The sequence below is a fragment of the Grampus griseus genome, assembly GCF_964374135.1.
Source record: "Grampus griseus genome assembly, chromosome: 6".
In the NCBI taxonomy this organism is placed as follows: Eukaryota; Metazoa; Chordata; class Mammalia; order Artiodactyla; family Delphinidae; genus Grampus; species Grampus griseus.
The window spans coordinates 95828303-95842064 of record NC_139000.1 but is presented as its reverse complement, the minus strand read 5'-3'; the positions used below and the strand labels follow the sequence as shown (position 1 = coordinate 95842064).

Below are 13762 nucleotides of genomic sequence, written 5' to 3'. Positions count from 1 at the left end.
ACTTTAATTTTTTCTCTTTATTATACTGTGGTGTCCAATGTCTGCCTAAGGTACATCGTTTAAGCAATAAAAAAATTACAGTTTGCACAGGGAAATTATATGGAAATCACCATTCGTTCCGGTCAGCATCACAGTTGCAGTAATATTGAGAATCAATGCAGTTCCCCTCTAATCCACAAGTACATTTTTGAGCATCAGGCAGAGAACCTCCCCAGTAAGTGTGTGTTTCATTGGTTCTTCCAACCCACCAGCTCACTGGGGTTCCATCTGAAAGACAAGTATGAGAAAGGTGACACCTACTTTGCCCCCCACTACCTGCCTCCCCAATATAGTTCCTTTACTTCCCTCTATTTAAAACATAGAGAGACTACTTTAAAAGTGAGCATATTTTAACTGTGCAATAGGATCATTTTTAAGAGGACTTCCAACTGTTTAAAAATATATATTTTAATGTCAAAACTTACGTTGTCACCAAATTTTTTTCTTTTAACAGAAAATGAGCATGTAGTCCCTAACTCATTCAGGCACGATATTTACAAACTTTTCTTGAGGACTCCACTTACATAATTTCTTTGGAAATAACTTTCAAGAAAGAATTGTCATCAAAATAAAAACCACAGTAATTTACACACTGAATCTAAAATCTGTTTCAGATCCTAAAATGCCATTAAAATGTTTAATGTTATTATAAGAAATATGGATTTCTTTCACTTTATTTATTAGCTAAAAACACTGGCATGTGTTTAAGACATGTACTTCCTAGCAGGTCCTAAAAGTTTCTTGGAGACGTGCTTCTTCTTATACTGAATGGGTTGCTCTGTATTTGGAAACTAAAGAAATGGCACTGATAAGCCTTCTTCATGCCTGACGTGTCTTCGGCTTGAGCAAGTCCGAGACAACTACACCAAGTTCTTCAGCTCATTCCCCTCCTCAGTGCAACGTATAATTAAGTGACAGGGCCAGAGGCTGCCTCAGCTCTGCAGGACTGCTCATCTACACTAAAGATGCTGCTGAGGCCCCAGTGTGGGATTACAGTATACCTGGGGGAGGATGATCAGAAAAGATGGCACACACAGGAGGGTGGAGGGGAAACAGTCCCTAGTAAACAGAAAATCAGGGCAGGAGGGGAAACGGAAGTGACATCAATTCTGCAAAGATGCCTGTCCATTTTCATGTGCTCTTTCAAACTCTTAAATTGTCCCCATCAGGCCCCCACTAAGAATCTGAAATAACTTTCTCCCTAACTTACAATTGTCACTGCTCATTATGGCTCCCTGTTCAATGAGACTTCTGCTTCTGCTGACAACCTCTCAGCTGGTAAACACATGGACTGCATTCATTACCACGCACTGCAGGCCCAGTGGGTGACACGTGTGCCAAGAAATCGATAACAACCATCTTTTTTTTTAATGTGTTGAAAACATCTTTAGGGGGTGGAAAATCTTTTTAGTGTATTATTTAATAGGTACTTAATAGACATTTTTCAAAATTCCATCTTAAAAATGTAATTATTCAACATCCTCTTTCATCGACTTGAAGAGCAAAGAAATCGTTATATGCCAATGTGTTACTGTGTGTTTACATTTTTCTCTCTAAAGTGAAAATCATTAAGTGTTTTTTAAAGGTACAAAATGCATGTGGCTCCATTCAAGATTCCTTTGAGTAACTTAGAGAATTTGCATAAGAAATAATTAGGAATAATATGAAGAAGAATTAGAGGCTGAAATGAAAAGGAATAGGAGAGATATCAATGACCAGGGTGCACGGCTCTACTTCCTCAATTATTTTAGGCCATAGTTCACTGTCCTTCTCTCCAGCCACAGCTACAATCCTCAATGACCTTAAGCATTCATAGTATGGCAACCAAATGGTTTCCTAGAGTCAACACTTACTGTCACACAACTTCCTCTTTAGCCACCTGTAATCATATCCCCTGAAACTATATGTAACACAGAGACCTTAAAGATGCTGAAAGAAAAATGTTTCAGAACCTAGCAAGATCCTAGGCCCTCTGCTCCTCCCTGGCCCTCTTGGAAAACAAAACTTACACAAGAGCTGCTGCACTGAGGCCCCAGACTTGCTATATCTCCTCTCAAGATTACCACCTCCTCAGTCTCCTGATAACTTCTGAGAATTTGAACAGTGGAAAATTCTTGAGAGAGAACTGAATTTTGACTGACATTCCCCAATCTACCCTATAAAATTCCTAAGCTACTTGTTCCCCACATTGCAGTCCCCTTGTACTGTTTTCACATTGCAACCTTCTAATGAGGGACCCAGGCTTTGGTGTGTTCACTCCTTCCACACAAGAGTAGCATCAAAGCTCTGCACACCCATTTGTGTCTATTGATAATACCGAGCAAATTAGTGCAACAATTTTAAGGTGTATTGGGCTACACTATTTGCCTGCCTCAACTCAACCTTAATTAAACACTTCTGGAAATATATAGGTCTGTAGTGAATTTGTTTAAATTAAGTTTGTACTAACAATCCTCCAGTAGCAGCATATAAGAAATGCAAATAACTTGGCATGTATGGTTAATGAAGGCCCTTATTTTGTTTTTTTAGCAGGTGTTTATTAAGTTTACAAGTCTTTTCTCTTTCCATCTTTCCCCCCAGCCCCAATTAAATACTTGTTTAAATATTTGTTTTTGTTGCTGCTGTTGCTGTTTTATATATTTATTAACATATCGAAGGGCTAACAATTGAGCAACCACATGCAAATCAATAGGCAGACACTGGCCCTCCAGGCGGGAATCCTTTGCTGATCTGGGTCGTGTCCAGGTTCTGGAATAGACCATCTGCTAGTTTGTATGCGTTTGCTCCATGACTCACTGGGTGGTTTTGTTTCATGACTTTGTTAGTGGTTTGTTCCAACACTACTCTCTCTTTGCCTCGTTTTCCCTGGTTAGACAACCCATAACAATAATTTACTCTCCTGGAGGCAGCTTTCTCATTCTTCTGGGAACATACAATTTTAGCTCAGTGATCTATTTGGCATCAATCAACTAACAGTAAGTACTAACTAGCACTAACTATAAATTCAATAAACTGGAGAGATGCAAATAAGTAGCCTTTACTTCATGCCATTTATAGATGTGGTGCAATTAAGTTCTGGCAAGGTTAGTGTCTTAGCTCTGAAGACTCGAAAAAAGATAAAATGATTTCCTGAGTCCCATAGCTGCTGAGTGACAGGGACTTGTCTAAGTCCTAAGAGCTTGAACTCAGAGAACCTGCCTACTGCCCTCTGCTCATTCCACTCCCCAGATGCCTAATCAGAGAAGGGGCAGGTCAGCCTCCAGAAAGCCAAGCAGTTTCATGACGGCAGTGAGGTTGCACATTCCAACAGAATGGGATTTTTCAAAGGAAAAAAATATAAAATTAAACATAAGAATTTTCAAAAGAAGAAAAGATATGAGAAATAAACTAGTAGCACTTACGTTGTGTGAAAGAGGCGGGGATACCAACATTGTTCCCCAATTTACAATTAGCCAAGACACTAATTGCATCGTCTATGAAAAAGAATCTCATGGAATAATCACCTCCAGATCACTAAGCCATGTTGTCGTTAGCAATCCTTCCCGAGATAAGACAGAATTAAGATGTCCCTGCCCTTCATGGCAGATGAGCACTGAGCATTCCAGGGGCCTCCTTAGGAGGCTTTTACTGCTCAGTTGCCCAGTTGAGTCTAGGGAGAAACTTCAGATCATTCCTGGCTTTGAGCAAAGACCTTGGTCTTTGCTCCAAAGAAGAGTATCCCTGTCACTTCAGATGTGATCCGGGCACTATGGGCACACATTCTCATGCATCTCTGGCAGGCCATTGTGACCTGTGGGGACTACAGCCCACAATGTCTGATTACTCTGATTACTCACCATGGGGGGTTGAAAGCCTTGACTTCTTGCAGTGGAAAGTCAGCTTCTGTTGGCAGTGGTCCACGTAGTCAATTATGGCCTGGAGCTGGTCCATGCTGGCTGTGTACTTGAAAAACACAGGATGGGGGCCTTCTCCATTTGAGCTTTTGACACTAACCAAGTGGGAGCCATTGTGGTGCACTGAGGTCCATGCAGTGTCTGGTGGGCAGAAGAGGGGTTGGGAGGGAGAAAGTAGACTGTGATGAGAATGGAATCACTAAACATAAATATGGAAATCAGAAGCATCTTTTATCTGAATTAAGGTTTTTATTTTTGTAGCAATCAGATCTCTTTGACATTGGAATCAGCGAGTGGAATTCTTAAAATGTTGACAGTAGGGATTCTCTTTATTGAAATTTGCATTACCATTACTATAGTCAACATTGTCAGGGGGTCAATTTTTTTAATTCTGTATTATAATACTCAAAGTTATAAACAGAACTTTTTGGCTTTTATTTTTTTCTTTCCATTACTATAAGAGGAAAGCTAAAGATTATCGTGTATATACTTATGTTTGTAACAAGCATATTCCTCATCTCACTGAGCATCTTTTCCTCTGATAATCAAAGAAATGTATACAAGACACATTTGAGGAACAAGCAGCCCCCAAAACCATTATTTTGATCATGCAAAATAATGGAAAATAAGTATTTTTGACAAAAATTGACTAATAATGTGTCAGCAACTCGTTCAATGGCCAGCAATAAAAAACACAGAGCCTTGGGGTATCTAATATAACAATTCCTAGCAGTAACCATTGCTACATGAATGTCTGCTGGAAAATTCTGGCATATTTCTGTTACATGGATTACCTATATTTTTCCAAGAGATTTAAAAAACAATGCACACTTCACAATATTTATAACAGAAGAAAAACACCTTGACTTCTTTTATCTTCCCCAAAATAACCTCCCACCATGAATGTATAGAAGCTCCCACAGTATAAAAGGCCCATGGCTCAGTGGCTAAAAGGCTGAGTTCAAGCTGCCTTAATTCAACTATACTTATAATGTCATGTCATATAACTTCCTCTGTAATATGTATTTGATAAAATGATCAGTATCCACACAAACTTGCCATATTACAGGGGCAGGAAACAGCCTTGTGTTTATTTTTTATTATTTTTTAATAGCTAATACATGAGCAAGGTTCAAAAATCAAAACAATGCTGCATGGAACTCACTGAGGGGTCCCCTGCTCCTTTCCTGCCCTGAGAGTTTGGGTCTGGGAAAAACCTACAGCCATGCTGGTGTTTGCAAACCCTTAACACATCAAATACATCCAGAGATCCAGGGAAAAGAACCCTAAGGGCCATGGAAAAACCTACGATTCAAAGCCTATGGAAAAGAACATCACAAAATATGCAAAAACTAGCCAGGACAGGAACAAACTGTGAGTCAGCATGACTAATGCAGTTTTATATTCAATTAGGAGAAAAGACTTAACGGATCACCTGTCTCTGTGCTCACTAAAGGGGGCTGTGAGTGTTCCTATGGCAACTTGAAATCCATAGATTGTGTTTCCCCTTAATCATGTTTTCACTAGACATTTTATATTTCAACATTTTCCTGGAAAATTACTTAAATGCGTCTGGCATTATTTTTGGTAATTACCTACTCCCATTCACCCTCAGGGTTTCTTCCATCAAATGAAATGAGGGTACAGGGAGGCATGCAGAAGGCTGTGTTAGGCTTAGGAGTTCATCAGTTCCCATGCCACTGTGTCATTTATTTTCATGGCTTAGAGCACAAAGAAAAATGATGTGCCTGAATAGTTCATACAGGCTGGTGGTCAGTATGATAAATGTATGGTCTTGCATGGTTAAGGTGTAATAATAGAAATCTTTTGAAGTGGAGAGAAGGGAAAGGTTGAAAAGAACCTCAAAACTGCCCTTCTGAAAAAATACTTTAAGTGGTTGCCCTTTCTAGAAATATTATTTAAAAGACCGCAACAAAGACACATTATGTTTCCCTAATATTCCACAACATATTATTTCAAAACTATGAGTAGAAAGGAACCTTTGACATGACACATAATCTTAGCCTTCAAGCACGAGGAGACGGACTAAGGAATTTAAGTGACCAACATGATGGAAAAATACTTAGCTGTTACTCACGGTAGTCTGAAGCATAATTTTGGATCTGAGGTAATTAATTTTAATAGTGGTCAAATTTAAACAGGAATTTTGAACTATCGTTGAATTAGACCCTATCAGAACATGTTCATCCAACTCACTGGAGCCTCTCCTCTGCACAGGAGCAGGGTGGCCATTGGTGGCACCTGGTTGACCGTTTGCTCGGACAAATGAACCTGCAGCCAAGTTAACTTGCTGGTTTGGTTTGGTAAGCAGGATATAAATAATGACATTGACTTACCATATCATATGACATCCACCTCCTTCTGTTTGTTTTGCCAACTTAGATCCACTTTGCAATTGGCAACACTTCCTACACTTTATAATAGACCTCTGAACTATACAAGGAGTCTTTCATAGCAAAACAAGTGGTTGGATGGAAAAAGAACCAGATCTTTATTCTACAGATTCAGGTAAACACACATTGAAAGCATATCTGCTATGCTTATTTCAATCTCCCTGAGAAAAAAAGACTTCACGAAAAATAGGATGCCTTTATATTTTGTGGGACCTTCGCTCATGATCTGGAAATTGACCTTGAGGAAAGTAAAGGCAAAAATCCCTTCTCCCACAGATGCCTGAAATGAAGTCCAATTTGTGTCCAAACACCACCTCTTTGGAAATGAAGCCAGCTGCCTCTGTTTCTTCTGATGGGAAGAGGGTACACATTCTGAGAAGACTGGGAAGGCAATATGCCAAATGATTTAACGTGTCACATCTATCTCCACGTAAAGCTGGTCAAGAAGATGCACTCAGGATGATAAATAAGGACAGACTGATGTAAACACTAGCAGCCATTCCTGGATCCACAAAAATAATCTGAATTCTACAATAGAGACCCACAACAGCCTTCTCAGAATTTCTCCCCCTGTGTTACTATCCAGGGAGAAACACTGTTATAACCTTTTATCCAGCCCAACCCTCTGGCCACACAGATAAGAGAAATGGAAGTCTAGAAAAACTCACTTGCCCAACTTCACAAAACTATGTAACTTTGCCACACATTTCTAAGCAACCCAGCGTGAGTCGCTGAGCTTTCTGAGTAGGTAAAGTTCTCAAAGAGTGCTGAGGTCTGTAACCTTCCCAGAGTGCCTTACCCATCTGAGCCCTCTACTATATTTCCAATGAAAAACCTCCAGAAGAAAACAGAACTAGATCCTGGGCATTTATGTGCCCATAGTGCTGGTAATGGCCAACTGCGCTGCTCTGAATGTCCAGTGGGTGCCCTGAGGAAGGCAACGGTCAGCTCTCACCTGGCCCTGCCCTAGATCTCAGAGGCCCTGGGCCCTGCCATGTCATCTGTTTGTCAAAGCCAAGGATGACTGGTGTGTGTGTTTTATTGAAGGGGAGAGATGACAGCTCTAAGCAGACAGTCTCCAGGCCCTGGGAGGGCCCAGAGGTGGCACTCAGGCCAGCCCCACACCTGTGGGTCCCTCTTGATCAATATTTGTATGAAGACCCTCATAAAGGCTGCCACAGATCTGGGGCCTTGAGGCTTTTCATGATTTCTTTTAATATTCTGAACACAAGAAAATGCTATAAGATACAACTGGATATCCTCAAGGGAATGCAGCTACTTCACAGCCTACTTCCCTAGGATTTCAGAGGGTGATATTTTCACTTACTAGGTCACACTGAATACAATTTTGTGTGTCTGCTCATTCATAAGGGTAGACATCTGCTATTTAACATGAACTGACACTTACTCAACACGACATATATTGTCTTGAGGCAACATGTACGTGTGCTTGGCCCTGTGCCTAAAACCTCCCAAGAGCTCAGTTACTGGGAGATATTATTAGTGCTTTCCCTTGTTTATCAGCCTACCACACAGCACAAGCACAAAGTAATTTCCTCAGAGAGTACATTATATATGCAATTATAAAATTAGATATGGACAGAGTACAGGGTCATGGTCAATAAGAGATATGGGTTACAATCTATGGTCTTGGAAAAGTCAAAAAAATCCTCTGAGCCTCCAATTCCATATATGGTAAATGGGGAAAGTGTACCAGGCAGCATCTAAAGACTGAATGCTATTGTCTAGCCACCTTTGAATGCTAAGGCAATGAACCAAGCATGCTGCTGGCCTAACTGCTCTCTGAACATCTATATGTTTATTGTTCATCAAGACCATTCACTTTGTCCACCCGTAAGGCCAGGGCAGACTGTGTGGCTGACAGAAAAGCAGGAAAATAAACTTTCCTGAAGTTTTTGTCTTTTTTCCCTTTGGGCACAGTGACAGGACCTGCTCTAGAAATTCTGCATTGCCAACCACACTAGGCTGCCTGTTTTAGGAACTACCTTTACAAGCTGCAGGACGCCAGCCAGAAAATGTACCCCCAGTGGGGGCAGGAAGGGTTCTTTCTAGGCAAAAGCCAGGATAAAAGAGATGCAGGTTCATGGTGTATGAATCAATACCCATTCTACAGAGGGCTTTTAAAAAAATGACATGAGTTATGTGTAAAGCAGTTGGGCTGACTGCCCTTTGCTAAAACACAGTGCTGGAGGCCTGACACAATTTTTTAATTTTTTTTTTTTTTTTTTTGCAGTATGCGGACCTCTCACTGTTGTGGCCTCTCCCATTGCGGAGCACAGGCTCCGGACGCGCAGGCTCAGCGGCCGTGGCTTATGGGCCCAGCCGCTCCGCGGCATGTGGGATCTTCCCAGACCAGGGCAAGAACCCGTGTCCCCTGCATCGGCAGGCGGACTCTCAACCACTGTGCCGCCAGGGAAGCCCCTGACACAATTTTTGACACAGGGAAAAGGATGTTTAAGAAACATAATTGTGTATATTTTAACCCCAAAGTCCTGATTTATCCCCCCGCTTCCCCTTTGGTAACCATAAGTTTGTTTCCTATGTCTGTGGGTCTGTTTCTGTTTTGTACATAAGTTCATTTGTATCATTTTTTTTAGATTCAACATTTACGCTCTACTATATATAAAATAGATAACCAACAAGGACCTACTATATAGCACAGGGAACTATACTCACTATTTTGTAATAACCTATAAGGGAAAAAAATCTGAAAAAATAGATATATATGTATGTATTACTAAATCACTTTGCTGTACATCTGAAACTAACACAACATTGTAAATCAACTATGCCTCAATAAAAAAAAAGAAAAGAAACACAATTGCTTGGTTTGCATAAAGGCAAGTGACTCAGCAATAATAATGAGTAAAAAGTTCTGGATTATTAACTTGTTGAGTCAATAAATCAAGATCTGAAGGTGCAATGGGCAGGGATGCGAAGACCCAGTCCTCAGCTTGTTCATCAAGCCTCTAGGTGATTTTTATGGACTGGAAGTTGAATCACTGCTCTGACTGCAACCTATCTTCTTTCTGTGACAATCATTCTCACAATGCAAGGTCTGAGAAGCAGTTTCTGAACCTCACCACTATGAAAATAGCCAACAGCTACCCTGGGTTTAGGGTGGGCACAAACAGTTCTATCTCTCTCAGTGAGTAGAGCCATTGGCCTTCCTCATCTTGTCATCAAAGAAGTTATGTTTTGTTTCTTCTGTTTAGAAAGGGAATAGGTCTGTCAACAAATTGCACAGGCAGTCCATTCAAAATAGCTTACTATTTTGTCTTGTTTTGGTTGTCTCTGTACTAAAGGTACTAAAAAATACATGCAGAGTGTGTCCTAGTACTACATTTTTAAAGGCTATTACCAAGGATATAATTTTCTTTTTTCATTCTGAAATCTGATTTTTTTTTTAGGCAAGTTTATTTATTTAACATCTTTATTGGAGTATAATTGTTTTACAATGGTGTGTTAGCTTCTGCTGTATAACAAAGTGAATCAGGAATACATATACATATATCCCCATATCCCTCCCTCTTGCGTCTCCCTCCCACCCTCCCTATCCCACCCCTCTAGGTGGTCACAAGGCACCGAGCTGATCTCCCTGTGCTATGCAGCTGCTTCCCACTAGCTATACATTTGGTAGTGTATATATGTCCATGCCACTTTCTCACTTCGTCCCAGCTTCCCCTTCCCCCTCCCTGTGTCCTCAAGTCCATGCTCTACATCTGTGTCTTTATTCCAAGGATATAATTTTAACCATTGGTTTAGAATTCTGTTTTTTGTATCTTTTTCCAAGTGTTAGTACTTGTTTTTTAATAATTAGAGGGTGTTTAATTGTCCACAGGCATTGCAGCATCATGGAGAAGGCAAATTTTTCATAGTGGACATATTTCCAGGTTGGAAGAACAGAATCAGGACCCTAAGATCTTCCTCTATCAATAAGCAGGTTTGTCAGGGGGTACCTCATATGACCCCTGGGCAGTAAGGACCATTTAGCTGTAACTTTGGTTCATTCCTTGTATTTTCCTCAGGAAAAATCTGGATTTAAAAAATTTTTCATTAAATATTTTGTTGTGTAGCTGCTGGAGGTAGTCACTGGTCTTTGGACTGGCCTGTGTGTTTCTCTGTCTACAGCACATTGCCTTCCTTACGATGTTGAGTTTAATAAAAATCCTTGGTGTTTAATAGTATTTGGAAATCTTCACTGAAGCAGTTAACTCCTGCTCTCCATCTTGGGTATGTATGTGTGTCTCATGATCCATTTGATGTTCCATCTCAGTCATAATTATGGAACCCTTACGACATTGATCTTTTCACATAGAACAAGAATATACTAATTTCAGGAGTTTTACATGAGAGATAGGCAACTATAAACTTCTCTAAAAACCTTTAATTACCCAAAAGGCATTGTGATACAATAATCTCTATGTAATGTTTGTTCATTTGCAATGTAATATGAAGATATATAGTTATGAAGTATGCTTTAATAATAGACATTTACACATCAATATAAATCATTAAATTATTAGCAATAATTTTCATGAATCCCTACACAAACACATACACACACATACACACCTTACAGCTCTTAACACTTTCCAAGATTACGTTAGAGAGTTTAGAAGATAATTTAGAGAATTAATGTCTCATACTTTATCTTAATACATGTGAACCATTCCTGTTGCATTTGTGGATGCATCAGAGCCACAGGGATTCAGTGATGGATCATTAAACCTCACCCACAGCAACCTATATAAATAGGAACAACAGGATAATTGCTTGGACCGTGAAATGAGTAGCGGCACCAAAATTTTACATCTGCATTGGTTTTATTTCTCCATTCTGTGATGCCCTTTGTTCCCTTTCCATTTTAATTTTTTGGATGATAGAGTAGCCTGTGCCTGCTAAAACCAAAGATCCTCAGCTAAACGACAGTGCTTTCTAAACCCATGTGCACATAAGCATCTCTGCAGAAGCTTAATAATAATACAGTCTCTCCTGGGATGCTACCCTGCAGAATCTGGCTGTGGAAAGCAGAGCTTCTCCTTGGGGAACAAACACGTAGGGACCTAGAGAAGCTCTATCCTGCTGGATAGTGTCCACTAGTGACAGTAAAGCAAACAGGAGTCCTCTGGTCAGGTTAAATGAATTTGTAAAGTCACACTCCGAATTCTATTTTTAAAAGGTTGTATTGCCAAGGATGTTATAACCACCCAGTAGGCTTTAAGAAGATACATTACACTTGTTTTATAACCAACAGATCTCCACTATCTAACTAAATGACCAATGGGCAACCCAAACTTCACATATTCACAACTGGAATCCTGGTCTTCCCTTACAAACATGGTCCTTCCCAAGAATTCTCCGTCTCTGTGAGTAATACCTGCACCTTCTTTCCAGGGCTTGGATCCAAATACAGGAGCCCTGCTTGATGCCTCTCTCTCTCTCCATCGGTTAGTCCACCGGTTCTAACTCAACATTTCTCTCCTCCTATTCCTCTGCTCCCAGCCTGCTACCCACCATCACCATCTTGGCTCGATTACTACAGCAACGTCCTAACTAGTCTCCTTGCTTCCTCTTGGTGCCCCACGATGGTTAAAGGCCCAAACTGCACAGCTGGTGTGGATCCTGGACCAGCCACGTGACTTGAGGAAAGGCCACCTTCTCGTCCTTCCACCTGAGTCTGTCCAACATGCCAGCTCCCCATGGCTGCAGGCCTTCGGCACTTCCCTCCTCCCTCCCCTTGAAGGCTCCACCTCAGGTTTTCTCAGGTTGCTTCTTTGATGTGGTTGGCACAGATATCACTTTCCAACTGCGTCCTTTCTTGATCCCTCTATTGAAAACTGTAACCCATCCTTCTACAGTCTGTGACCCTGTTCACTGCTTTGTTCTTCACAACACCTGTTACCTTGCAACATGCCAAGTATTTGATTCGCTTCTGTCAATGATCTGGCTCCCCACCCCAGAAAGCACCCCCCACCAGGGGAGGGAGGTGTTCAGATTCACTCCCTGATGTGGTCACAGCCGTGCCTGGCTCAGGGCAGGCGCTGAGTACACGTGTTCAGTGTTGTCAGAAGTTTTTTTGCAACTCTTCAGTTTTGTGCCTTTACTTGGACGTTTCTTCAGGTCACCCGGGGAAGGATATGATTCACATCCTCAGCAGACAGTTTTCAAGGCCATCGTGTGTATAAACTGACCAGGAGGGTTAATCAACAGATTTCACCTTTTCCCTCCCTTATTTAGAGGTTCTTTCTCATCTCTAATGTAAGAAAAACCTGCTTGTATATCATCAGGTATTATTCTAAGTTACCTGAAATCAAAAGCTGGGCATCTGTTTTTACTGCCTCTTTGCATTTTGATGATAACTACTCTTCTCTCTGGTGGTAGGGGCCAAGATTCGCTCTGAAAAGGTAACAGCAATTGCAGGGAATCAAAATACATCAGCTATGGTATCAAATTAGCATTAAAACAAAACACCTTTGAGATAGTTACACATTCCAAAGGGGCTTTATAAATATGCACAACTAAAGCTTCATGGGGAAGCCTAGACCGCGTTCACTAACATGACTAAAATACTTTTCTTTTATTACAAGCATAAACTGCAGAAGATCGGGCCCTCAGCTCTCAGTTATTCCTCTTCTCAGCAAATACCTTTCCTTATAAACGTGACCTCAGCTTGCCAATAGTTAACTATTAAAAAAATAGCTTCAGTCATTGAAATGTCACTCATTTTGGAATGTGCCAGTTGGGATTATTTCTACCTTTCTAGAATCTTGGCATTTTTCAGTGTGTATGGAACTCTGCTCATAGAATTAACCCAAGACAATATGTATGAAAATCTTTAACATGCCCTAGACTTCTGTGATAATTAAGAACTTAATTGATAAAGGGAAATGTTTTATTGGGATGCTAGCAACTTTATTTAGCTTTCTTTGTCCTCGGCATTTGCTTGAGCCATGGTAATGAAAGAAAATCAAAGCAGGAATTGAAATCACTTGAAGGCCTCTTATAAACCACTGGAGTGCAGTATATCTAGAATGATCCCCTGGGCTGTTTCCTCACATATTTCACTGATCACACATTTTTCAGTAAAGGTAAACCAATGTATTTAACTCTGTCATCACACTTCAACATTTTGGTCAGTATTTATGACAAAATGTTTACCCCAAAGCCCAAAAGAGCCATACTCACACCCAGTGCAATGCTCTGCAAGTTCTTGCATTTTCTGTACCAAGTTTGGGGGTAGTTTTGGGGCTGGAAGATATATTTGACTGAATTCAGATCTAATCATACGATTAACCACTGCCAAAATGCTCAGATTTCGTTTCATGTATGAAATGGTAGTAGGTAAAAAACCACACCAGGATTGTAAGCTACTCAGAAAGCATCATCATAAAT

At 40.5% G+C, this 13762-nt stretch overlaps 1 protein-coding gene across 1 annotated transcript in view; it reads right to left on the bottom strand.

Annotated features, from left to right (window-relative positions):
• LOC309823944 (contactin-associated protein-like 3) overlaps nucleotides 1-13762 on the bottom strand; it is a gene marked incomplete at both ends in the record, with an annotated part of 187812 nt that overhangs the window by 39240 nt on the left and 134810 nt on the right. The window contains 2 exons of the mRNA XM_082656618.1: nucleotides 111-267; nucleotides 3876-4073. Coding sequence (XP_082512744.1) covers nucleotides 111-267; nucleotides 3876-4073 — 355 coding nt within the window. The remainder of the gene's footprint in view (nucleotides 1-110; nucleotides 268-3875; nucleotides 4074-13762) is intronic.